General features: G+C 46.1%; 1 protein-coding gene across 1 annotated transcript; it reads right to left on the minus strand.

Moving 5' to 3' along the window:
* Positions 1–12,571: 12,571 nt before the first annotated feature.
* On the minus strand, positions 12,572–27,396 carry ZBED9 (zinc finger BED-type containing 9). Its single transcript, XM_032338153.1, has 4 exons — positions 26,437–27,396; positions 17,745–17,895; positions 15,778–17,255; positions 12,572–14,727 (listed from the first exon to the last, which is right to left on the minus strand). The coding sequence occupies exons 1-4, from the start codon at positions 26,854–26,856 to the stop codon at positions 12,811–12,813; spliced, it is 3,966 nt and encodes a 1,321-aa protein (XP_032194044.1). The 5' UTR covers positions 26,857–27,396; the 3' UTR covers positions 12,572–12,810.
* Between the last annotated feature and the right edge of the window lie 275 nt (positions 27,397–27,671).

A 27,671-nucleotide genomic window follows, 5' to 3' on the forward strand; every position in this document is an offset into this window, starting at 1 on the left:
ACTAAACATACTCTTACCATGTGATCTAGCAATCACATTCATTGTTATTTACCCAAAGGAGTTGAAAACTTATGTCCACCCAAAAGGTACACACGGGTATTGATGGCAGCTTTACTCACCAAACTTGGAAGCAATCAAGATGTCCTTCAGTAGGTGACGGGGTAAAAAATCTGTGCTACATCCAGACAATGTTATCCAGAGATAAAAGGAAATGAGCTATCAAGCCAGGAAAAGATATTGAGGAACCTTAAATGCATATTAGCAAGCAAAAGAAGCCTGTCTTAAAGTCTGCACACTCTACAGTTTCAACTATATGTCAGTCTGGAAAAGGCGAAACTATGGGGACAGTAAAGAGTTCAACGGCTGCCAGGCTTTCTCGGTAGAGTGGCGGGTGAACAGGTGGGTCAGTGCCCCAGAGCGCGCTTGTCCGGAGATGAAATGATTACGCGGAACCCAGTAACCTGGAGCAAAGACAGGCGGGAGCGCCGCGCCCAGGCCCAGCAAGAGGAGCAGGCGGGACCTGGAGCCCCCAGTCTGGGTGGATTCTCAGTTTTGTTATTGTGGGAGGTAACGTATGTGGACATAAGGAGCGACAAGGAACTCAAGAAAGCCAAAGCGTGAGGGGCAGCCGGGACCCATGTGACTGTTAGCAAGATCCCAGTGAGGTGTTAACCAGGGGGCTGCAGGGTGGGAGGACTGACCTCAGCAGGCCTCGCTCTCTTACCCACCATCATCACGGTTTTCCGCACCGAATGACAGGGAGTAACAGGCTTTCCCACAGGCGTAGAGCTGTTGCCCTTTGTGTGGGTTCCTGAGGTCCTGTTCTCCCACAGAGCACCAGGAATTTTTAGGGCAGTGAAAGTACTCTGTATGATACCGTAATGATGAGTACTTGTTACAGTTGTCCAAACCCATAGAATGGACAGAAAGAGTGAATTGCAGTGTAAACTATGAACTTTGGGTAATAACGTGTGGAGGCAGGTTAATTCAAACAAATGTCTCACCCAGGTTCAGGATGTTCACCGCTGGGGAGCCTCTGCATGGCTGGGGGCAGGAACTTCATGGGAAATCTCTGTATCTTCCCCCTCCATTTCCTGCGAACCTAAAACTCTTCCCCCACCAAAAAACTCTTAATCGTAGAAAGAGTACTTTTTCACTTTTTTTTTCTGATGCATTTTTGTCTATATGCAAGTCATTTGTTCTTCATGAAGTGTTTTCAGAGTGCTCTGACAACAAACCGCCCAGGAATCACAGTGACTTAAAAAAGCCAAGATGCATTTCCAGCTCAAGCTATTTGTCCACCGTGATCCGGCCCAGGGCGGTGGGGCCCTCGCCACCCGGAACACGGATGGTCCCTTGACAGAGGACAGAAAAAGAGTCGGGGGACGCCTGGGTGGCTCAGTGGGTTAAAGCCTCTGCCTTCGGCTCGGGTCATGATCCCAGGGTCCTGGGATGGAGCCCCGCATCAGGCTCCCTGAGAGCCTGCTTCCTCCTCTCGTCTGCCTGCCTCTCTGCCTCCTTGTGATTTCTGTCTGTCAAATAAATAAGTAAAATCTTGAAGAAAAAAAAAAAAGGAAAAAAAAAGAGACGGCAAATCAAGGACTGCAACATGTCAATTCTGCTTACATTTCACTATCCAGGGTGAAGTGAACAAGGCAAATCTGACCCCAGGAAATAAAAATCTTATCCCTGGGAGTAATAATCTGGCACCAGGAAGTGGCAGCAAATACTTGTGAATAATAATCATCTACCATGGGCACCTGGGTGGCTCAGTGGGTTAAAGCCTCTACCTTCGGCTCAGGTCATGGTCTCAGGGTCCTGGGATGGCGCATCGGGCTCTCTGCTCAGCGGGGAGCCTGCTTCCTCCTCTCTCTCTGCCTGCCTCTCTGCCTGCTTGTGATCTCTGTCAAATAAATAAATAAATAAAATCTTTAAAAAAAATGTTTAAAAAAATAATAATCATCTACCACAACCACCACACAGTATTGTCTCTCATTTGCAAAACCCTGGGTTTTTGTTTTTGTTTTAATTTTCTTTATTTGCTCATCTCCTCCATATCTGTATTGGAAATGTTCTGTTTTGAGGCTTTTAAGCTTTATTCTCTTTTACTGAATAATAGTTATCTTTATATAAAAGAGAAACTCTGGAGTTTTTTTGGGGGGGGCGCTTAAACCAACAGCCAGGATGTGTTCTACTCCCCTTCAGTGAAGATCTGTGTAGGGTAATTATGTGACAAGTTGTGGCTTTTTAGCTGAAGGGGAGATCACTGGAGGCTTTTGGCAAAGACTTTTCCTTACTGATGAAAGAGAGTTTTGAGAAAAGTTTCTTTCCTACTTAGCTGCTATTCTGTGAATGACACTGGAAAAGCCAGCTGAGACCTCTGATGTCATACCTCAGAACAAAGACCAACAGAGCAACGGTTAGAACACGAAAAACCTGGGTCCCTAACAACGTTTCTGGATTACTGTTTAAAAAAAGATTCATTTATTTTAGAGAGAGAAAGACAATGGCAGGGAAGGGGCAGAGAGGGAATCTCAAGCAGACTCCCCAAGGATCAGAGCCCAATGTGGGGCTTGATCATGACCTCAAGATCACCACCTGAGCTGAAACCAAGAGTCAGTTGCATAACTGACTGGCACTCAGGCAGCCATCTGGGCTGTTGAAATAATCTTGAGACCACTTTATCTTGCATTGTAAAAAAAAAAAAAAAAAAAAAAAAAAAAGCGTTTATGATTTTAAAGACTTTTAGTTGAATATTCTGGGCTTTTTATTTATGTTTTTTGCCTTTGCTGTCTTCCCTAAAGCTGAGATAGACTTTCCTAATCCACTGACACTGGGTTTAGCAACAGGGCTTGATCGGACCAGCAGTATGTGGACGGGTGGGCGAGCGTGGGGCTGTGAGCTGAGCTGAAGTTCTCCAGCCCCCCTGCACCCGCCCCCTGCACGGGCCACCCGCCCACCTGCACGGGCCAAAAGAGGAGCATGCCAGGTGGCTGCTGGTCAGGAATGAGAAGACATGTGGAGACACATAGAGAATATAACAAAAGCCAGGCCAGTCCCCGCTGAGCCCAGCAGAAGCTAGCTAGACAAGAGACCTGTGAGAAGTAAATGTCACCTGAGGCCCTAGAATCCTGGACCCATCTCTTTCCTTTTATGCCATTCATTGCTTTTATTTATTGGAAAGATCAGCATCAAACATACAAATATAACAGACCAAGGGTATTCTAAACGCTTTCCCAGTTACCAATTTTATTTTTATATATACTAATAGCTTGTTTCAATATAGAATTGTAAATTTTCCACGGGGTTAAATCCAATTCTTGCTTCTTTATGGTAGCTTTCCTGGGAATAATTCTTTGATGACTTTCCCTCCCACTATTTATATAATTATCATCTAAATTTACCCTAAGAGTTGAAAAATACATTTAAACAATAATATATCCAGGATTTATTTTGGTGAAAGTAGTGAAATAAAGACCTTAATTTGTACCAAAGAGTTAGCTTCCTGTCCCAGAGGAAATTTCTACTCCCTCTTTTGAAATATCATTTTATGATACAATCTTCCCTTGACTTATGAAGGCAATTTGTGCATGAAAAATATACAGCAAATTATAAGTGGAATTAATATCACCATTTGTTACAATGGAAAATATTAATATAATCCTGAGTCTCCAGATTGACATGTTTGTCCATTTATTCTCCAAATATATATTGAACATTACCATATGCTAGGTGTTCTTCTAAAAGGTTATAGGGATACAGCAATAATAAACAAAACAGATTAAAAACCCATCCTCTTGTAAGAAGCCCCAGAAGGCCTTCCATATTCTAGGGGCGAAACAAAAATTTGTAAGGTAGGTCGATGGGGAAAATAAAATAAAATAGGGAAGAGGAATAAGAAGCCAGGGCAGGGAGGGATGGATAGGATAAGGCATTCTGAGCTACTCTAAGGTTTTGGGATTTACTTGGAAAGAGAGAGGAAGCTGCTGGAGGCTTTTGAGCAGTATCATAGTTTATTCTGCATTTTAAGAGCACCCTCCTGGCTTTTGAGAACAGACTGAAGGGGAGCGAGTACACAGTCAGGGAGGTCGGTAGGAGTTTTTATAATGACACAGAAATCGTAAGAAGAAAAGATGAGGGGTATTTGGGGTCTTCTCCAGGACCATACACATTTTAGGATTATTTGTTCTAGCTCTGTGAAAAATGTCAATGGTATTTTGATAGGGATTGCACTGAAAGTGTAGATTGCTCTGGGTAGCATAGACATTTTAATAATATCTGTTCTTCCAATCCATGAGTATGGAATGTTTTTCCATTTCTTTTGTGTCTGCCTCAGTTTCTTTCATAAATGTTCTATAGTTTTCTGAGTACAGACCCTTTGCCTCTTTGGTTAGCTTTATTCCTAGGTATCTTGTGGTTTTGGCTGAATAGCCAAAGGAATGTTGAAAAAGAAAACCCAAACTGATAGCATCACAATTCCAGACATCAAGCTGTATTACAAAGCTGTCGTCATCAAGACAGCATGGTACTGGCACAAAAACAGACACATCGATCAATGGAACAGAATAGAGAGCCCAGAAATAGACCCTTAGCTCTATGGTCAACTCATCTTCGATAAAGCAGGAAAGAATGTCCAATGGAAAAGGGACAGGCTCTTCAACAAATGGTGTGGGGAAAATTGGATAGCCACATACAGAAGAATGAAACTGGACCATTTCCTTATACCACACACACAAAAAGACTCAAAATGGATGAAAGATCTCAATGTGAGACTAGAATCCATCAAACTCCTAGAGAAGAATATAGGCAGCAACCTCTTCAACCTCAGCCACAGCAACTTCTTGCTAGACACATCTCCAAAGACAAGGGAAGCAAAGACAAAATGAACTACTGGGACTTCATCAAGGTAAGCAGCTTTTGCACAGTGAAGGAGCAGTTGACAAAAGCGAAAGACAACTGACAGAATGGGGGGAGATATTTGCAAATGACATGTCAGATAAAGGGCTAGTATACAAAATCTATAAAGAACTTCTCAAACTCAACACCCAAAGAATAAATAATCCAATCAAGAAATGGGCAGAAGACATGAACAGACACTTCTCCAAAGAAGACAACCAAATGGCCAGCAGACAACATGAAAAAATGCTCAACATCACTCGGCATCAGGGAAATACAAATCAAAACCGCAATGAGATCCCACCTCACACCAGTAAGAATGGCTCAAATTAACAAATTGCCACAGGCATTGGTGAGGATGCAGAGAAAGGGAAACCCCCGTACACTGTTGGTGGGAATGCAAGCTAGTGCAGCCACTCTGGAAAACAGTATGTAGGTTTCTGAAGACATTAAAAAATAGAGCTACCCTGCAACCCAGCAATTGCACTACTATGGATTTACCCCAAAGATACAAATGTAGTGATCTGAAGGGACACACGCACCCAAATGTTTAGAGCAGCAATGTCCACAATAGCCAAACTATGGAAAGAACCTAGATATCCATCAACAGATGAACGGATAAAGCAGATGTGGTATATATATATATATATATATATATATATATATATATATACATACACACACACACATACATACACACAATGGAACACTATGCAGCCATCAAAAAATGCAATGACGTGGATGGAACTAGAGGGTATTATGCTAAGTGAAATAAGTCAATCAGAGAAAGACAATTACCATATGATCTCACTCATACGTGGAATTTAAGAAACAAAACAGAGGATCATAGGGGAAGGGAGGAAAAAATAAAACAAGATAAAACCAGAGAGGGAGATAAACCGTACGAGACTCTGAATCATAGGAAACAAACTGAGGGTTGCTGGCAGGGCGGGGGTGGGGGGAGTACAGGGATGGAGTCCCTGGGTGATGGACAGAGGGAGAGCATGTGATGTAATGAGCACTGGGTATTGTATAAGATGGATGAATCAGGGGCGCCTGGGCGGCTCAGTGGGTTAAGCTGCTGCCTTCGGCTCAGGTCATGATCTCAGGGTCCTGGGATCGAGTCCTGCATTGGGCGCTCTGCTCAGCAGGGAGCCTGCTTCCTCCTCTCCCTCTCTCTGCCTGCCTGTCTGCCTGCTTGTGATCTCTGTCTGTCAAATAAATAAATAAAATCTTAAAAAAAAAAAGATTGATGAATCATAGACCTGTACCTCTGAAACCAATAATAAGTTATATGTTAATTAACTGAATTTAAATAAAAATGTTTAAACAAAAGATGAGGGTTGATTCAGTGCTTTTGATCATAAAAAGTCACTCTTCTTTATTGTGAAGAAAGATCGGGATATATAATGCGCCAATTACTACATAGGTATCAAAAACACTTACCAGATAGGTTAAAGTCGGATTAGGTTAGGTTAGATATATGCCTACTCTGCATCTTGTCATCATGAATTTGAATTTCTGTCTAGTTCCTTTGCTCAGATGAGCAAGAAGCTCTCCTATCAAATTCAAAGACATTCATAGTAATTGCCATTAGGACTTTCAATGAAATATCTTGTCACTAAAAAATCGCATTTGTTGGATATAAGTTAAAGAAAATTGGGTTTGTTCTTTATAGTTTAAATTATCTTTTTAAAAAGTACTTTTTACCCTGCTCTGCCCAACTTACTTGTTGTTCAGTGTTTTAAGTTCCCTCCTGGTGTTTTAACCCCAATAATCTCACAGTATTAGTAATATTATTTCACCATAAATGTTTATCTAGATTTCCCAGGTGTTTATTGTTTTCTTTGCTTATCATTCCTGTTGAACTTAGTTTTTCCTTCATACTTTCATTTTTTCTTAATTATGTCCTTAGTAGTTTTAGTGAAAGTCTGTTGGTATCTGTCTCTTGTAAGATTTGTGAAGTATTTCTATTCCTCTGTCATTCTTGAACACCACAGTGAGCAATAGGTTTCATCTATATTCGGTTGAAAGTTATTTTTTCTCAGCTCTTTAAAAATGTTTTTCAACTTTTTCTGGTTGTTGTTATAGCTTTTGAAAAACCTACCACGAGTCACTTCTATTTGTTATTTTTAAATGTCTTTTAATCTATTTTCCCACTATGATGGGTCTGTGTATAAACCTAGTTTTATTTATCTTGCTTTCGGCTCATTGTGTAGCTTGATTTGGGGGGCGTGGTCCTTTCTCAATTCCAGAATATTCTTATGCTTCATCTCTTCAAAGACTGACCATTCTCTCTATTATCTTCTCATAAACAGATGTTGAAACTTCCTGGTCTTTCCTTCATAACATCAGTTCTTTCACAATTTTTCATTTTTAAAATCTTTTCATCCTGTCTTCAGCATCACTTTAAAAAATTTTTTTTATTAACATATAATGTATTATTAGCCCCAAGGGTACAGGTCTGTGAATTGCCAGGTTTACACACTTCACAGCACTCACCATAGCACAGACCTTCCCCAGTGTCCACAATCCAATCACCCTCTCCCTACCTCCCTACCCCCAGCAACCCTCAGTTTGTTTTGTGAGATTAAGAGTCTCTTATGGTTTGTCTTCCTCCTGATCCCATCTTATTTCATTTATTCTTTTCCTACCTCCCAAGCCCCCCATGTTTCCTCTCAACTTCCTCATATCAGGGAGATCATATGATAATTGTCTTTCTCTGATTAACTTATTTCGCTAAGCATAATACCTCTAGTTCCATCCATGATGTCACAAATGGCAAAATTTCATTTCTTTTGATGGCTGCATAGTATTCCATTGTGTATATATACCTCATCTTCTTTATCCATTCATCTATTGATGGACATCTAGGTTCTTTCCATAGTTTGGCTATTGTGGACATTGCTGCTATAAACATTCGGGTGCATGTGCCCCTTTGGATCACTAAGTTTGTATCTTTAGGGTAAATACCCAGTAGTGAGATTGCTGGGTCATAGGGTAGCTCTATTTTCAACTTTTTGAGGAACCTCCATGCTGTTTTCCAGAGTGGCTGCACCAGCTTGCATTCCCACCAACAGGGTAGGAGGGTTCCCCTTTCTCCGCATCCTCGCTGGCATCTGTCGTTTCCTGACTTTTTTTTTTTTTAAGATTTTATTTATTTGTCAGAGAGAGTGCGAGCGAGCGAGCGAGAGCGGGCACAGGCAGACAAGAGTGGCAGGCAGAGGCAGAGGGAGAAGCAGGCTCCCTGCCGAGCAAGGAGCCCAATGTGGGACTCGACCCGATGTGGGATCATGACCCGAGCCGAAGGCAGCCGCCCAACCAACTGAGCCACCCAGGTGTCCCCATGTTTCCTGACTTGTTAATTTTAGCCATTCTGACTGGTGTCAGGTAGTATCTCATCGTGCTTTTGATTTGTATTTCCCTGATGCCAAGTGATGTGCAGCACTTTTTCATGTGTCTGTTGGCCATCTGGATGTCTCCTTTGGGGAAATGTCTGTTCATGTCCTCTGCCCATTTCTTGATTGGATTATTTGTTCTTTGGGTGTTGAGTTTGCTAAGCTCTTTACAGATTTTGGATACTAGCCCTTTATCTGATATGTCGTTTGCAAATATCTTCTCCCATTCTGTCAGTTGTCTTTTGGTTTTGTTAACTGTTTCCTTTGCTGTGCAGAAGCTTTTGATCTTGATGAAGTCCTAATAGTTCACTTTTGCCCTTGCTTCCCTTGCCTTCGGCAATGTTTTTAGGAAGGAATTGCTGTGGCTGAGGTCGAAGAGGTTGCTGCCTGTGTTCAGCATCACTTTTGTCAGATTTATATTCTATTAACTAATTGTTTTGTACCTTGACCTTTGAAAAGTTATCAAAGAATATTTATAACGTGCATACAAGGCATTAAAACAAAAATCCCCCGTAAGTTGAACAGTAGTGTCCTCACCATGTGTGTTCAGAACCAACTCTGACCAGAGTGCCCTCCCACAGTCATGCCCTCCGTCCTTCCCTGACCCGATGCAGGGACCTCTATCTGGAGTTCTGTTTCCACATCCTGTGGTGTTCTCCTTCTTCATATTGGTACCACATCGTATCTCTCACTTGTGCTGTTTAGGTTTTCAGACTTTCAAAATTCTTCCTGAAGCTTCTTCTGATATGGACTGAGCAAGACTTCAGTACTGCCGGGCAACATTGCTTTCTCCTTCGATACTGTACCCTGGAATTAAGCCCATGTTGACGTAACTACAGGTCACCTGTGTTTAAAGCAAACTTTATTGAGGTGCAGTGTACATACAACGAAATGCACTCATCTTAATCACATAATTTGATGAGCTTTGACAAATACATATATATTCCATCAACCCCCCAATTCTCAGCAGTGACTCAACGTTGCCACTGTATCTCGTTGTTGAGTAGGTACACTTTACTCTGTGGATGGCCATCTGGGCTCTTATTAGCGCTGCTGTCATGAGTGCTGGAGGCCCGGCTCCTGCAGCTGCCGGACACGTAGCCAACAGTGGGCCATCTTCAACTTCACTGGGTCATAGCTTACAAAAAAGTTCTATAGCTTTGCATTATACATTCACATCTTTAATATATTTAGAATTGAGGGATCCAACTTCATTTTCTCCCAAATGGATAATCTATTTTTTATTTTCTCTGTTGAGCAGGAATAGCCTGGTCATATCACACTTCCACAGATCAGTGGGACTGCTTCTGGGATCCCTCTTCTCCCCGGTGGTTTATTTGTCTCTCTGTTCTCACACCACCCTGTCCTACACATTATGGCTTCAAGATAAGTTTCAGTGTTTGAGGTGAGAATAAGCAAGTTTTCTTATCTTTTTTTTTTAATGTTCCTGGCAAGTCTGGCCCTCTGCATATATACGTGTATATATGGGTGTATGTATATGTATAAGTGAGTATATATATGCATAGATCATTGTTCTTAGGCATGAAACCTCTATCGGGAAATTCAGTAGGATTGGAAACCGGCACCCTTACAATACTGAGCCTCTCAAATATGTCCCTTTTCTTTCATCCTGACAGCGTGCCCCAACCACACCACGACCACCAATCTAGCCCGTGACAGGACATGGCTTTCTTGCCTCTAGCATACCGGGTCCCCGGCCAGGCTGCGGGCAGAGAAATCCTGCTAACACGTAACTCCAGTCACCTTCTATCATCCATTTAGCGCTTCCCCGGGTCTTCAGGATGAAGGCTCCACTCCTTACCTGGGTCTGTCCTCGTGAGCCATCTCCGGCCATGTTTCCCACCTCCAGCGCCCTGCGTTCCTTCATACTCCAGTCACTCAGAGTTCACTTTTGGTTCCTTACATTAACTATGAGAGAAGATTTTTCAGACTGGAAAATGGCAATTTGGAAAATTTGCCCTCCTAGAGATGCAAAAGAGATTTCAGTCAAAAATAGTGTTTACTAAGGTAAAGCACATTGTAATTATAATCACACTCTTAAAAGTCATGCAGTCCGGGGTGCTGGGTGGCTCATAGGGTTGAGCCTCTGCCTTCGGCTTGGGTCGTGATCTCGGGGTCCTGGGATTGAGCCCCGCATTGGGCTTTCTGCTCTCTGCCCACTGGGGAGCCTGCTTCCCTGTCACTCTGCTTACTTGTGATCTCTCTGTGTGTCAAATAAATAAAATCTTAGAAAAAAAAAATACAGTCCATAATGGCCTGAGGCTCTTTCCCTTTTATATTTTTTAATGAACCCAAGGCTTAATTAACTAAAATCATAATTGTATCAATAATAACCAACAATAATATAAACTGATAGTAAATTCAACTTAAGTATATGAGAATACAAAGCACATAGTATGTTCTTTGAACCAGCAAATAGGTTTTTATTTCATCGTCATAATTTCTAATGCAGGGGCGTCTGGGTGGCTCAGTCGGTTGAGCTGACTCTTGGTTCTGGCTCAGGTCATGACCTCGGGGTCGTGAGGTTGAGCCCTGCATCAGGCTCTGCGCTTGGCTGACTCTGCTTAGGACTCTCCCTCCCCACCCTGCCCAGCCCCGCTGCTGATCTCTCTCAAGCAAATAAACAAAAAACAAAGCTCTTATTTGTAGTAAGGCCTATAATTAAAAATATGTATTACCGAACTCCATAGTTTCTGAGCATTCAGAATACTCTATCTTGGTAAACACCAGGAAGACCTCCTGCAAGCTATCACTCAGGAGAGCCCTGTGGGCATGACGCTGAGCTGTCACTGCACATCCCTCTTGTAACCTGCTTTCCCCAAACTCAGCCCTGCTCATGACAAAGCCGGCGACGAAGCCGGGGTTCGGCTGAAGGTGTCAGTGTGAACACACGCGCGCGCGCACGAGGTGTAAATTCCTAACATGATCAAACCCTGGAATTCTAGCTTTCTTATGGGGAACGTGAGAGACTTTCTCAGGCGTCTGTGGGGGCTTTGCCCACAAGTGTGTGTCTAGAGGATCATTTACCTTCAGCTTCCCCTCCTTCATGTCCCGGCAGCTATAAACGTCAGCAGCCTTTGCTGGCGAGCTCTCCTGGCCGGAGGACCGTCTTCCCAGCTGGAACACTAGCAGAGGACTCAGACCTACCTCCCTTGATGTCACCTGACCCATCTTTGTGCCAAACTGGGGGACCATGGGCCAATCTCCTCCAGGTCGAAACACCTCTCTCCAGTTTCTTCCTCCTGCTCGCGTGGTCACAGAGCCGGTGAGCACATCCCCTGGCTAGACTAGCACCCAGTCTGGAAGTGGAATGCAAGTGCCCTCTTCCTGAAGGCGTCACTTACAAGTGGCTTCTGACACTGGGAGGTGTGTCTGTGCGCTCTGCTTGCGAGAGAGGCAGGAGGCTTCTGGGTCGAAGCGTGCCAACCATTCTTTGGAATAGGGGGTACTCGACACGACATCCTGCTACACATCAATGACTATAAATACAATTTTAGAGCAACGCGCCCATCCTGATAAATGGGACAAACACCGAAGTCACACATGCGCATGGGAATACGCACACACGTGTCCATGGACACGGGAACTCACTGCCGAACTAGCAGACACGGGGCAGAAAAACGTCTTACCTCTGACTTACGGCATCACCAGTCATCAAGTTCATGTCTTCATGTAAACTATAGCTCAGAAGACGTTGAAGAAAAAAATGTACAGTAAGACAATTAGACGCGTGGAGGAAGAAATGGAGGAAAGACAAATATTCCTAAAAAAGAAACGTAGAGGAAAAGCAATTCTGCTTTCCCAGTGAGTGCAGGTGTGTGGCATATCCAGGACTGTCTCCGCGCGGCGGAGGTCATTACAGCAGAGCCAGTACCTGGCTTTGTCCCATAAAACCTCACAGCGATTGGCTCAAGCCAAGTCTAGAGATCCGTACCCGACCTCAGCTCCTTACTGTGGCCCGTTCCCCGACTGTGACGAAATCAGAACGAACCAACGCTGAGTCCAAAGCCATGACACTGTGATGAGCAAGTGCTTCCCCGCCTCAGCTACACTGAGCGCACACCTACGGAGGAACCTTCACGTCAGCTTCCCCCAGGACCAGCTGCACAAACCTGCCCCCACTCCCGCCCCGACCGTGGCATTCCGAGTCTGATTCCAGCCCCGAGTTCCCTTCCCGTCAGTAGGCTGAGACACCATCTCCAAGAAATCACTGCCAGCCTGAAGCTGTCCTACAATCTGAATACCCTGAGGAAACACAACAGAGACAAAGACGTACGAAAGACAGGACCAAATTTTTTAATAGGAGAAGCAAGAGATTTAAAGTTACATTTTAATAAATATAACAAATATAAGAAAGAATAAAAAATTATAAAAACTATACATTTAACTGAAAGTGTACATATAGACAATTTATACAGAGAACTGTTATTTTAATCGTAGCTTTTCCTGTTCTGTGATGTGTAGGTGCGTGATCTTCCTGGACACCTTCAAGTTCTTAATGGGATAAGTGAGCTTGCTTCTTGCTTGTCAATTTGTCTAACCTCGGCTGGATTGATGACAATGCTACTCTCAGGGGATAATGGATATTTAAACTGTTCCTGTGTTTTGTTTTAATAACGCTTAGAGTAGAGAACCCAGTCTCGCAGAGGGATGTTGAGGGGAACAGAAGGAGGGATTTTAAAGCAACCTCAGCAAGTTCAGGATACTCATTTTTAACTTTTATCCAAAATGAAGCAAGCGACGCCGTATTTTCAAAATTCGTTTTCAATCCTTCATCAGTAGCCAGCTTCAACAAGTTATCCTGGAGGGTTACAGTTAAATTTAAATTATCTTTTGGTGGAAGAAATGGATTTTGGATCCACGAGTTTCCCACACGCGGATCTTCTTTTGAAGGAAAATACAATTCCAAACAATCCAACAGATTCGTAAGATGTTCACTGATAACTTTCCGCAGATGGACAACATCAAGGTCATTGCCTACTTCCTGGATTACTGTTGTTAAATTATGGAACATGTCGTAACAATCTGCAGAAACTCTGTTTTTCCAGGCTTCTAACTTCTGTTTTTGCCCTTCAATCTTGTCAGCCATTGAAAAACAGGTTGCATTCTTCCCTTGCATGGAAACATTAAGATCATTAAAAATACTGAATATATCAGATAAATAAGCAAGTCTGGCTGTCCAATTCACATCTCTAAAAAGCTGGGACCAAACTGGCTTCTTGCTTTGCAGAAACACTAAGAGTTCATTTCGTATTTCAAACATTCTCGACAGAACCTTTCCCCGAGACAACCACCGCATCTCGGCGTGCAGCAACAGCTGCTTGTGGTCAGCTTCCATGTTGTCGCACAACAGAGAGAACAGTCTGGAACTGAACGCGTTAGACTTGACGTAATTCACGATTTTTACCGTGTCAGTGAGCACACTGTTTAGCTCCGCTGACACCTTTCTCATGGCCAGACTTTCTCGATGAATGAAGCAATGTGTTATTTTGCACTCTGGGGCCAGCTCCTTGATCTGGGTCACCACCTCGGAGCACGGCCCTGTCATGGAGGCTGCGCCATCAGAACACACCCCCACACAAAACCTGAACTCCAGACCACACTTGTTGACAACGTAATTCTTCACAGCTTCATACAGCTCCGTGCTAGTCGTGTTTGTCGGTAAAGAGGCTGAAAAGAAGAATTCTTCCTTTATATCATCATCATGTTCAAACCGCACATACACCAGAAGAATGACCATGTTAGCAACGTCTCTGCATTCATCAAGCTGCAACGAAAAGTACTTTGCTTCTTTTATTTGCTCTACAAGTTGGTCCTCCATGTCGCTCGCCAGCTCCTGAATGCGCCGGGCTATGGTGTCGTTGGAAAGCGGCACCTGGGCCACCTTCTGGGCTGCGGACTCACCCAGCATCTCCAGGCAGACCTCTCTGATGCAGTCTTTCACCAGCGTCTCTGCGATCGTGTACGGCGTCTTAGACTTGGCCACTGGGAGCGCCACCTTGTAGGACGCCCGCAGAGCACTGATGTTTATGTGAGAAACATTCAGCACCGGCTTCGGCTGGCTCTTTAATTCACTACTCTTTCTCTCAAAGAATTCTTTCGGTTGTGAACTTATCTCTTTATGTTTTGAATACAAGTGCCGCTTCAGCTTTGATGGTTTCATGGCTTCATTGGCAAGGATATCTCCACAAATAATACACTGCGGCTTCAGCACTGCACCATCAATTACAGCTACAAACCCGAACTCAATATATGAGGGGTCATACTTCCGAGTGAAACTTGTGTGAACTCTTCTGGTTTTCCCTTGCTCTGGGCGACTTCCATTGTTACCATTTCTCTTACTATGGCTGCTATATTCAGAAAAGGTGTGTTTTTTCTTGACAAAAAAGTCCAGTGAGGCTTGTTTCGCCATCTGGAAATTAGGATTAAAAATAAATAATACAAATTTTACTTTCCTCCTTTTTCTGGTAACAAACTACAGATTAAAAACTAGGCTCGATTAAAAACTTAAAAATGGTTTTAAAATTAAGTTACGAAGGTAAATAAAGGTTTACATGATTCCAAGTTATGGCCATCAGACATCACATGCTGTCACGGTGCCTGACCTTGTGCATCTCCCAGCATGAGGACTGGCCCCAAGAGGTCAGTGAACCCCAAACCCACCCGTGTTCTATTCAAAATCACGAGTTCAGGAATCACATGCCTCGGTGCTACAGCAACGTCGAATTGTTCTAACTCCTCCTTAATGTACTTACCACTCTGAACTAGGAGAAACCATCTGCAGACCAGAGCTGGTCTGAAGATCACACTCCAGGCACCACGGGCCCAAATCATGGCTAGCCTCCATATTTGGAAACTCTAAACTCCACACACAGTAACTCTACTTTATAAAACCTGCTGATTTCACACACATCTCTTTGGCCTTATCTCACGCTCTCCATTTAAATCTGTAAACAGCTTTTCTCAACACAAACATCTCACAATCTCCTGTCTCACATGATTCCTCACTATCAAACTGATCACCCCTCCCCCTAAATACTTCTTCACTTGCCCTGAGAAGCCCTTTCCTAGCTTCCCTCCCCACCCAAACTCACATACAATTACAACAAAGTCAAGTCAAGTCCCGCTTTTCCCACATTCATCCTCCTGGAGAAACGCACCCTTAGCTTTCCTACCCCACCCCCCAGGAAATGCCTGATACCAGAAAGAGTAGAGAGATACTATTATAACCCCAGACAACATACCACGCAGGATTCAAGGTCATAACTTCCAACCTGCAAAAAGGCATTGAGGGGCTGGCGCACTAACAGTAATGGGGTTTCTCTCTCTGTAGAAAACAAAATCAAGTCGGCCACGTGTGCTTCAGCGTCTCCAGCGTGCCCAAACACCCTCCCCTGTGAGCACAGGGGCGGTAACAAAGCTCTTCCCTGCTCTGATCTGCTGCAGATGCTCGGACTCTTACCCAATCTCCGACGTCGTCTGAGGGAAATGGTGTCTCTGATGGCTTCCGCATCTTGAAAGGCTGACCGGTCAAACTTCTCTGGGTCTTGTCATGCTTCCTTTTCATTGTCGTGGTCTCGCAGCAGAGGCTGCACATCATTCTGTGATGACAGCCCTCGGGGTCCTGCTGGCGGGGCGCTCCGCAGACCGCATGGATGCTTTCATCACACGATACGCAACGATGAGCCCCCGAGCACTCCTTCTCACACACCACACAGGGTACGAATCTTAGTCTGTTTTCAGGAGGCTTCCTCATGGCCCCGGTGGGAGGAGCAGAAAGATGTTCTTCAAGGTCACTGCTGTCCGTGCCAGTCTCCATGTTCTCTTCACGCTGTGCTCCTGCCGCACTTTGTTCGGATCCGTTTTCTGGACTCGGGCTAGCAGGAAGTTCTTCGGGTAACTGGGAATGACACAGGCCTAGTTTAGCTTCAGAGCTCCAGGTGCCTTCACGTAGAGTCTGCTGCATGCCTCCGTGATAGGGCTGATTCTGGGTCATCTGAATGAACCACAAAAATTCAGCCCAGTGTGATGACTGGTGAGTTTGCATCCGGGAGAGAATCCTAGTTTGGATATCCTCGTTAGTTTGATTCACAGAACTTTGGCTTTGACAGGGCAGAGGCTTCCCATGGACAATTTTTAATTCCGGCCAAATATTACTGAGTTCACTGACAACGTGGCTTGAAAATTCCCTCCCATTGTCAGACTGTAGGACACTGGGTGCTCCAATAATCGTAAAAATATCTAAAAGAGCATGTGCAACTTCCTTAGGCTTTTTAGATTTTAGTGGCCGCAAGAAACTCAACTTTGTACGAAGGTCTTGATAATGCATAATAAATTTATACTCCCCATCGGGATTCAACTGCATGTCTATAAGATCCACTTGGCATCTCGAATTCACTTCCTTCATTGGCTTAGATGTGAGAACTTTCTTCAGTTTCGCGTTTTTCTGCCGGCATGCTCCGCAGAGTGTCAGGTATAGCATTATGACTTCCTTTGTGACGTTCCCGTATTTCGCTTGTAACTCTTTCTCCATGCGGGTGCGCCCGCCGTGTCCAGTGCGGAGATGGGTATCGTGCAGAACGTCAAATAACTCCTCGCTAGGTAAGTAATACCGCACCTTGTCTGTTTCCCCATTTGCAGCCTCAATCAGCTTCTCATTTCCTTGTACGAGGATCACATCAAATCTAGCTAAGCGACGGTAGTCTACAGATTCCTTTCTGGACTTCGCTTTTGCCTCTTTCACTTCCCTTATTAACTGACAGTACTTTGCTTTAGAAAATATCTTGGTATTATTACTTTTGTTTTCCAGTAACACTGCTAAGCTTCTGAAGAACTTCTCTCTCATATTTTCTGGTTCGGTTTCTGGTTCATTAGTGCCTAAACGACTGGGGTTATCATCACCCATGCTTTGAGACATCATGGAAAGCCACAAGAATGACCCTACAATATAAAGAAAAAACCTGTTAGAATATTTGGGAATATAATTTGAAATATATATACTGCCCAAGTAGCCACTAGAGTCTGGGGTAGAGAGAGAGGCTACGAGCACAAAAGTTGGGGGAATGCGGTTTTGGTTAGAGTCCAGCCTTGGAGGGACAGAAGGTAAACGAGGAACCCCTGGCAGGAACAGACAGTGGTGACAGAGTCAAGAGCAGAAAGCCACAATGTGATTTTCCAGAGCAGTACCTGGGATTAGCCTGAAGTAAAGCACTGTTTTATGTAAAATAAGAAGTAAATTGATGTTATTTATTTACTAACAAAAAAAGACTTTTTTTTTTTTGCTAGAAAAGCCTCAGCAATACAGCAATGGATTTTTAAAAGATTTATTTATTTGAGTGGGACAAAAAGAGAGAGAGAGAGAGCGCGCGCACGAGCCGGGGGAGGGGCAGAGAGAGAAGCAGACTCCCCGCTGAGTAGGGAGCTCCTCACCACTGTCCTGCGGTGACTGGTGTGGCTCTGGAGAGTCACATTCCATTCCGTCTTCCACACGCTGGAGCTGGGCACCAAAGGACTCCTTCGCAGTCTCCATAGGAGTCATTTCCTCCACAGGAATTTCTGGCCCATCTGTGCTCTGTGGGGCCTGAGGACAAACAGGTACATCTGGAAATTAATATATGTGATCACTGCACAAACCTCGGAACATTCTTCTACTGAAATAGAACGTAAGAAGAAAAAAGTCTTCACTGGATTCTTAAGAGGAATCAAAGAGGGAACAAGAAGCGAGAAAAATTCTGGGACTGACAAAGCCAGAGCTATACAACAGCAGCCGTCCCCACTGGACAGAAGTTGCTACTCATTCCTGTGCTTTCTGTTGGGGGATAACAACAGAAACTCATGAAAGGAATCCTCCCCAAATCGCGATCATTAAAAGCAAGCTGTAGATGGATTTCAGTGTGTGCAATTAAAAATAAATATTTGGGGTGAGGCTATGCAAGTTACCTAAGAGTTACTGATGAGCTATTCAACCCAAAAAGGAATCTGCCAGTTGTTTTAGAATAAATGTGGAAAACACTACCCCAGCGTATGGATGGGGAAAGAAGCCAATCATTTTGGATCACTGGGTTGGGTGAAAAAGAAAACATTATCTTCTCCTTACACTAATCATCTCATATATGGTTTGTAAATAAATTTCCCTAGCTGTCCCCAAAATACATTTTATGGTTTTTTTAACTCTGTGAAACAATATTTATATATTGTTTTTGGTTATTGTATCTTTTGGTTCTTTTAATCTAAAATAGTTTCCTGCCTTTTTATGACATTCAATTTTTGAAAAGTCGGAGCCAGTTATGTCACAGAATCTCCACATTAGGGATCTGTCTTACTCTTCCTTCGCACGTGGACTCTGGTGGGCGATTTCCGGAAGAATACTAGGTAAGTGCTGTGTGCTGCTGCGGCGTGCCATGGGTGCACACCGTCGAGTTACTGCATTGTGGATAATGGGGACCTTGGTCACTTAGCTCAGGTAGTGGCCTCCAGCTCTATCCATTCACGTCTCCCACGGTAATCAGTAAGTCAGCTGCGGGGTCATAGTGCAGAACTATGTAAATAGCTATTCCCCAACGGTTTTAGCATTCTCTGGTAATTCTGGTCCATTTTTATATTGGGGGTTGCAAAATGGTGACTGCTGCCTTTACAATTCCTTCTACGTTTACTAGCTAGCAAACTTCTATAAAGAGGTTTCTGTCTGTCTGTCTGTCTCTGTCAGGGAGAGAGAGCAGGCGTGCGCACTGCATGGGGCAGGGGAGAGGGAGGGAGAACCTTCGGCAGGCTCCATGCTCAGAGCAGAGCCTGTGGGGGGCGGGGGGGGGGGGCTTCGTCTCATGACCCTAAGGTCAGTCATGACCTGAGCCAAAAGCACGAGTGGGACGCTTACCCAACGGAGCCGCCCAGGTGCCCCGCCTCTCATCTTAAACATCCGTGCAGACTTACTTTGTGGCCCACTGCATCCTCACTCGCGTCAACCTTAAACTGTCTCCCACTCAGCTCCCCATGTCCCGCTCATCAGGGTCCTGCATCCTTGGCACATGACCCCACTCCTGTTTCCAGCACATCTGTGCTTTCCAGAACAACACACATACGGGCCACACGGCATTTCCCCGGTCCTGGATCTAGTTTCAACTGTCTCCCCAAGGAGGCTCGATTCATTTCTGAGCAACAGTGCTGGTAACAGGCTGAGCAGCAGCAGGGCTCACTGTTCCGGTGCACCACCCCCTCCCGGCCCTGCCGCGGACAGAGCTGGTAAGGGCATATGTAGGTTATCATGAATTCAATTCCATTTCAACACCACACGTCAGCTTTCCATACTCCATTTTAACATATTCTTCTCCCACAGTGAAACAAACACCACCCAGTTCAATCCACTGCTTGCATCTACTCATTTACTGTGACCTACAATAAGCACAGAAGTTTCAGAATTACAGTGCTTTGTGTTGTAGAAGACTCCCAATGACACCCCTACAAAATCACTCTGGGGCTTTCTGTGCCCACACACAGTACTGCACTAAGAGCACATAGAACACGGTGCTCAAGTCCCCTGAGTTACTGTTTTGCTGTTAGTTATTAATTTGATACACAGTTGAGTGTATCTGTTTCTGTGTTTGTTTAATCATTTTGAATGTAACATTGCTTATTAAATATTTAAAACATTTACATGCTCTGGGAAAAATCAAAATATATATTCAGAGAAGTCTTGCTCCTATTCTATTCCACCCCCACTCCCATAAGAAGCCATTTTTGGGGACACCTTGCGGGCTCAGTCAGTTAAGCATCTGCCTTCAGGTCAGGTCATGATCCCAGGGGCCTGGGATCGAGTCCCACATAGGCTCCCTGCTCGACATGCAGCCTGCTTCTCCCTCTGCCGGCTGTTCCCCTGCTTGTGCATGTGTGTGCTCATTCGCTCACTCTCTCTCTCTCACAAATAAATAAAGGTCTTTAAAAAAAAATAAAACAGAGCAAGAATGAAAGTTATTTTAAAAAAATTTAAAAAAAGGCAAGCTGTCATCTCCCTAAGCAGAGAAACTCTCGTCTGTATTTACCTAATAGACCTCACAATGACAAGAACACAAAACACGCCGCTCGGCCTCTCGGGGTGGGCTCCTTTCAGCGGGGGCAGCCTGAATGTCCACCGCATGTTCCTGCCAAGTCTGCTTTCTCGCACAACAGCCTTGCGGAAGCCCCAGTGCGATTGACGCAAGCATCCACAGGCTGCCTCGCCAAATGTTCTTGAGGCCAAAACAAAGACAACATCCGCTCTATCGGAACGGAGCCCTGTGTGGGGACCTCACCAATCCGCGCTCTGCCGTACACCGGTGTGTTACCCACGCTCTGCATCTCACTTGCAAAACCAAAGGAAAAGCCAGCTCCTCCTTTGGGGGGGCATCTGCAAACTCGGTTAATTCTGAACATTTCCCTCCCCAGGTCTTCCCTTTACAAAAAGAATTCCTCAGTCACATGACCCATGAAACTAAAAGTGTGCATTTAGTCAAATACCCTAGACCATCATACAGGAGACATCATGATGGGATAAAAATCTTTAAATTAATACAATTTTTAAAGATTTATTTCAGAGAAAGAGCGCACGCATGTGATGGGGGAGGGGCAGAGGGAGAGAGACTCTCCAGCAGCCTGCACGCTCCGCGCGGGCCCACATGGGGCTTGACCTCAGCACCCGGAGGTCAAGGGTCGGCTGCTCAGCCACCTCGTAATTAATACAGTTTTTAGTTGGAGTATTACATGCTTAGGAAAACAGAGAGCTCGTAAGCGTAGAGCTGGATGATCTACCACAAAGTAAACCACCTAGAACACAATCAGCCTCTCAGAAGGCTACCTGTGCCACACCCTCTCCCCCCAAAGTAAGTCCTACTCTGACACGGATCCCCACAGACGCATTTTGCTTTCTGCACTTTATATCAACAAAATCATACAACGTGCATTTATTTTTGTTGGCTTCTTTGTTCAACATCATGTTTGTGAACTGTATCCATACTGTCGAACGTAGTCGTCCATTTATTTTCACTGTTGTATAGTATCCGACGGTACAAACACACTGTAACTACGTTCCCCCGTCCCATTTCTAGTAATCATTTCAGTTGTTCAGAGTCTCTGGCAATTATAATGATGCTGCTACGACCATTATTTTACATGTCTTCGAAAGCGTCTCTTGTAGACACATACCTGGGACTAGGTTTGTTAGGTCAGAGCATGGTTAGACGCGGTAGGTATTTCCAAAGTGATCAAAACAACTTATCCTACCAGGACATAAGCATTCAGAAAGTGGCTCAACGTCCTTACCAAAATTTGGTCACGTCAGCACTTTTAATCCAAGCTGGTTGGAATAAAGTGGTACCACACGTTGTTTCAATTTGCATTTTTCTGATTAGTAAGATTGAATCATTGCTTTGCACTTTTACTGGCTAGTTATCCTTTTTTTGTGCAATGCATGTTCGAGTCTTTTGTTGATTTTTTAATTGGGGCATGTGTCCTTTTGCTTACTGATTTGCAGTACATTATACACTCAGATACGAGGTTTCTACATGCAGTCCGTCTGGATCTGGCAGAGGGAAAACGTAAGGCTGGGGGATCTTACTGTTTGGAATTGATGTTTTCAGGGACGTCTGACCTTGTGCTGAGATTTTCAATGCTACAGTGTAAAGATACATATAACATTTTTATATAACATTACATTCACTTTACTAGGTATTAGTGGTATCTTATCATTTCCTATGCTAACATAGGAACAACGTTAGGAACTATGCTAACATAGTCCATACCAACATTCAGACATCAGCTAGTGAGATGTTATGCTTTAAAATGTACAGATTACAACTTTATATTCATCAGCAATCACCATGAATAGAAACACTTTTGTTTCTAATATTGTCATCCTAGTCTCTCAAAATTCATCAACTGAAGAAAGGAGTTTCTGAGATGGCTCCAGATGCCCCATTTATGTTTAAAACAGAAGTGGGAAAATACAGAACTGAACACATCTGCCACGTTTTATAAGAAAAGTAAAAGACTTCCCAGAAACTCCCAGAATACATGCTTATTCCCCGCCGCCCCCCCCTCACCCCTGGCCAGAGCTAAGCAGCACAGCCAACTCAAGTACAAGGAAATCCAGAAAAGCATTTAGGAAGGGACACTGCTGCCATGGGCAGAATCAGTGTGTCTTAAGGAGGGCAGAGGGGAGGACAGACACAGGGGCCTCGGTCCGAGAGCAGAGCGCTCCTATGGGAAGTACCGTAAGCAAAATGGCACACAACAGTCCCTCCGCTTTGTCAGCTCGCCCAGGGCCGCTTCGCCTCTGCAAGGACTGCATTCGCTCCTGTTTTCTCACCAGAAGAAATCCAAAGAGGGTTTTCATTTTTGTGAAAAGGAGCCATTCCTGTACTAATGCAAGTTTTGTAAAATCAAGTGGCGTCAAGGGGGCAGAGAGAAACCTTCTGAAGCAGGGACACCTGTGTCCAGCGGGTAGCCAAACATGCCTGCAACGGTGACGTTTCCCCTTCCTCCAGAAATCACACAGGAACAAGAAAAATGAGAAACATGTATGCAAATGCAATATTCTGTAAGAGTAGGGAGATACCTATAATCCTGAATCGTATGAAAAACTACCAAATGTGAACATTACCCAGAACTGACCGAGCACCAAGGCCTACCACGGCTACATTTTTCAACAAAGCGAAAAGAAGAAAATTCTACAGTAACAGGCCATCTTACAGGAAAAACCAATATGGCTTATTTGAAACAAAGGGAGAAGATATGCAGGCTACAGGTAAGAGACTTAGACAGGCATCTACCGCAGAATATGTGAACGCACGAGAAAACGTGCATTCTGCAAAGCTGCACAAAAAATAACAAGGTTTATGGAGAAAATAAAGTTGCCGGACAGACCACTAAACATCTAGACAACTTTGTCACTAGAGCACCTGTAAAACAATAGCAATCCTAGTAAAAATAAAAGCATTAAAAACATAGTCGAAAAGACATTGTAAAGAATGGCTACATTTCCTGCAGGACTTTGCCTGACGAAGGGGAAGCTACCGTGTCGGAAAGAGGTGTGGGAACAGCGTGCAGCGGGGGCAGAGACACGGCTTTCGGAAGTCCAACCGGGGAAGCCTTTGCTCGCTTGCCAAATGTGCTGATTTCAGAAGATACACAGAAACAGTCCTGGCTCGTTGCCTTGTTTTCATGTCTCGGGCACTGACTGACAAGCAGATACCCAGTCTGTGCTGCTTAAACATTTTCCGTCGTTCATAAAGCACAGATCCTATGGCTCCAAATCGGAGCTTGCACAGAAGTGCGAAGCCCGTGTGATCCGCATTGTTCTTGGCCAGCTGCCACGCCCGCTCCATCGCCGGAAGCAGAAAGTGACGGAGCCACGAACGACTTCTTCCACACCTCCCTTTTGTGGCCCGTGACCAAGCGCGGCAGCCCCCACAGAAGAAGGGCTTCCGCATGGGACTGCTGCAGCACCCCATACCTTCACCGCCCACTCATCAGATGAGCAGCCTCCGCCAGAGCGACACAGCTGTGCTTTGCTTTGGGAAAGCTCTTGGGAAGCTCACAGCTCTTGAGAAGGCTCACGGCCTCTGGAATCACGAACTGAATCAAGAAGAACTTCATGCTACCCTGCAAGCAAGCAGGCTTTTGTGATGTCATTCCAAACCTCTCCAATAATCTCAAGGGCAAGTTTAATGTTGAACTGATTCCAGAATGCAAAAACTGTGTATGCATTTCATCCCCTTGTAGGTGCAAGAAACATCTTGAATATTCTCTTTTTTTTTTTTTTTAAAGATTTTATTTATTTATTTGAGAGAGAAACAGTGAGAGAGAGCATGAGCGAGGAGAAGGTCAGAGAGCGAAGCAGACTCCCCATGGAGCTGGGAGCCTGATGTGGGACTCGATCCCGGGACTCCGGGATCATGACCTGAGCCGAAGGCAGTCGTCCAACCAACTGAGCCACCCAGGCGTCCCTTGAATATTCTCTTTAAGCAATAAGCCTTAAAGGCTGAGCTCACACCCTGATCAAGGGGCTAGAGTACCAAAGTTGTATTAAGAAGGGAAAAGAGAATTTTAATATTTGAAGAAAGCTCAGGATTTGTTGGAGGATGGCTTGGATGGCTTATAATTTCCTGAATCAAAAGTATTTTGAAACATAATTTTTTTTTTCTTTTTGTAGTGACTTTTTTAAACCATCTACAAAAACATCACCTGGAAGACCATAAGTATCTACACTGTCAGGCAGCCTCTCTTGCTATGGCTACAGGAGGCTCGTCTTCGCGACTCCTTTCAAAGCTCGTGCGCGGGCAGTGTGCTCACGGCAAGCTTCAGCTTTACAACCCCACCAGCATTTGAACCCAACATCACACCAGCTGATCTCTGTGGCCTTCAGCCCTCAACAGTGCATTTCTTCCTTCGGGACACAGGCTCTCAAGGGAATCGACTTCCAATAGAGACTGGTTTCATTAAAGTTAAAAATCTCATCTTGGGTACAGCCTTCTTCATCAGTCAACTTTCTTAATACCGGGGAACCGTCTACACTTCTCCCACGTGCACTCACAGCCACACCGAGAGCTTAACGTGGTGGAAGGCATGGCGGTTCCTGAAGTCACGGAACAGACACTGCTTCTTCCAGATGAAGGCACTTCTGCAGGAGTTCCAGCTTTTTTTAAGGTCTTTTCTTAAGGTCTTCATCAACTGCTAAGGCCTTCTTTGTACTGAGAAAGGCTGCCTCTGACTGCTGCTGTGTCTGGTACTCAATCCACACACCTGACAGGGCTCCTGTCTTCCATTTCCTCACGCTCATTCTAGCAAACTCTGTAGCACTGGCCGGTTCCAGCGAGGTGACTGCCCTTATCTTCCCAGCACTGCCTCTGACTCCTTTATGCCACCTGCATGCACGGTCAATGTCACAGGTTTTTCCCTTTTCTTTTCAAAGCACTTTGTAATTTTGAGCTTTCCTGCAGTTAAGCTTTTCTTCCGTTACGCTCACTAGCAGAAATTTTATCATCAACACACTCCTGAGGCACCTGTAAACCCCCACGCCTGCTCATTTTCTGGAACACAAAAAAGTTTAACAAAAAATGCAGGAAGATGGGAGGGAACCATGCAAATAAGCATTTCCCAAACCGAGAGTACAGCTGTGAGAGCCCAGAGGAAGGGTGTGGAGGACAGTGGGCCCTTGGCATGGTGCTTTTGGCCTTCACAATGGGCTGCATTCCACTATCTTCAAGTGCTCTTACCCAGCGGCCCAAAACATGCACTTGCTGGTAAAATTCGTGTACTAGTCAGCACGACGTCTTCATCACATGGACTCATGTTCCCATGTGTCGGTCTCATATGAAAGCTTTGCATTTCCGAGAAGCGAACTGTAGCGCTTCCGACTGTGCACATGAAATGTTCACCTTCCAAGGGCTCAGATCAGTGCATGGACAGTATCACTAGAGACACGTCCGAGGGTCTGGCAATACTCATAATGGTCTACGATTACGGTCCCAAAAGGAAGGCATACTCTTAGAAATAACCTCTAGTGTGATGGGGAAAGACCAAACGCTGAGTTCAACACACTTCGCATGCCAACTACTCCACGTACTGGGAAGTATCTAGAAAATGATGCCATGAGTCTCTCTGTTGTACTGATGAACACACTGAAGCCCAGAGAAGGTGTGACAGGTCCAAGGTGACACGGCTCGTTACTATGGAACCTATTATGGAACCCAAATCTCCTCATTCACCGTTTCTGGACAATTCTATTACATTTGGCTGCTTGTCTACTTATCTCTCCTAGAGGGTATTCCTCACATTCTTTTACTGCTTCATTTTCATATACAGCTAGGGTGTGGGCACCATAAGAGCTCACCATAAGAGATTAAAGCTCACAGTCACTAAAAATACACTGCCTACTGGTAAGCAGTAGATCAGGGTTCGCTTGTGGTTACATCACCTGCTTATCTGGATCAGCTATCACTTACATCGACACTGTTACCCACGAGGGCCAATGTATTCCTCAGCACCAGTGACCAGGATAATGCACCCATCTGAGTGAAGCTGACCACGCGACTCCCCCTTGGACCCGCACACTCCAACTCTCCGGGGAAGCTGGGGCCCGGCCATCTCTCACCTGCTGTCGAGGCTCGTCCAGCTCCCTCTCCAGGTCCTCCAGCGCGGCCACCGCCTGCTCCCCGCTCTCCGGCTGCTGCTCCCGCACCCAGGCCTGCAGCTCCTCGGGCAGGATGGTCAGGAACTGCTCCAGCACCAGCAGCTCCACGATCTGCTCCTTGCTGTGTGTCTCGGGCCGCAGCCAGCGTCGGCAGAGCTCCCGCAGCCGGCTCAGCGCCTCGCGGGGCCCCGGGGTCTCCTGGTAGCAGAACTGCCGGAAGCGCAGGCGGCAGAGCTCCCGGGTGAGAGTCACATTCTCGTGCAGGCAGGACTCCTGATCCCACACGTGGTCCTCCTCTTTAACCTTCACTCTGATAATCTCCCCACGCTCCGCCGCAGCCCGGCCAGCCAGGCCCGGGAGAACCCCGGAGGCCGTGGCCATCCCGAGACCTCGCAGCACAGCGCGCAGCTCACCGCCCGGGGGTCTCACCGCCCCGGGGTCTCACCGCACACGGGGTCTCACCGCCCCGGGGTCCCACGGGTGCGCACCCGGGTCTCACCGCACCGGGTCCCACCGCACGCGGGGTCCCGGCAGGCGCGCGCCGCCCCCGCGCCCGTCCGGCACGTTTCCGTGAGCACAGGCCGACGGCGGCCGCGGAGCGCGAGGACTCGAGTCCGTGACAGCGCTGGGCAGTCACCGGAGCGAGTCCCTGCGGCGGGAATTCCAGCCCCGCGCGGACCGGAAGCGGCGAGCACCCGACGGCGAGCTGCGGGCCCCGGGGCCGGCCACGCCGCAACCCGACGGGCCCGCGGCCGCCGCGGGCCTCATGACGCCTGCGCCCCGGAGCCGGGCGGCCACCGCGCGGACAAGGCGCTCCGGAGCCGACCCCGGCGGCCGCTCGCACAGCCGCGCTCTCCCCGCAGCCGCGGCTCCCGCCTCGGAGGAGCGCGGGCCCAGGGCCAGCCTCCCCGCCCGCGGGCTCCCGGACGCGCCCGCCGCCGCCCGCACGACCCCGCCGGCCGGCGCGCACTTCCGGTCCGCTCTAGGACTCCGGGCGGTGCGAGCTCTCGGTGGTCGTCGCCGCGGGCCGCCGCGCCCCGGAGCGAGCGCTGGGGCGAGCCGGCGCCCCCGCCCTCCGCCGCGCCACCCGCGCGCCCCAGGCCGCTCTGGGCTTCCCGGGCAGCGCTGCGGCGGCGAGGGCAGCGCTACGGCGCGGCCGCGAGTTGCGGGCTGCGCCCCGCCGCCCTCCGCAGGCG

Source organism: Mustela erminea, chromosome 4 (genome assembly GCF_009829155.1).
Source record: "Mustela erminea isolate mMusErm1 chromosome 4, mMusErm1.Pri, whole genome shotgun sequence".
Classification (NCBI taxonomy): domain Eukaryota; kingdom Metazoa; phylum Chordata; class Mammalia; order Carnivora; family Mustelidae; genus Mustela; species Mustela erminea.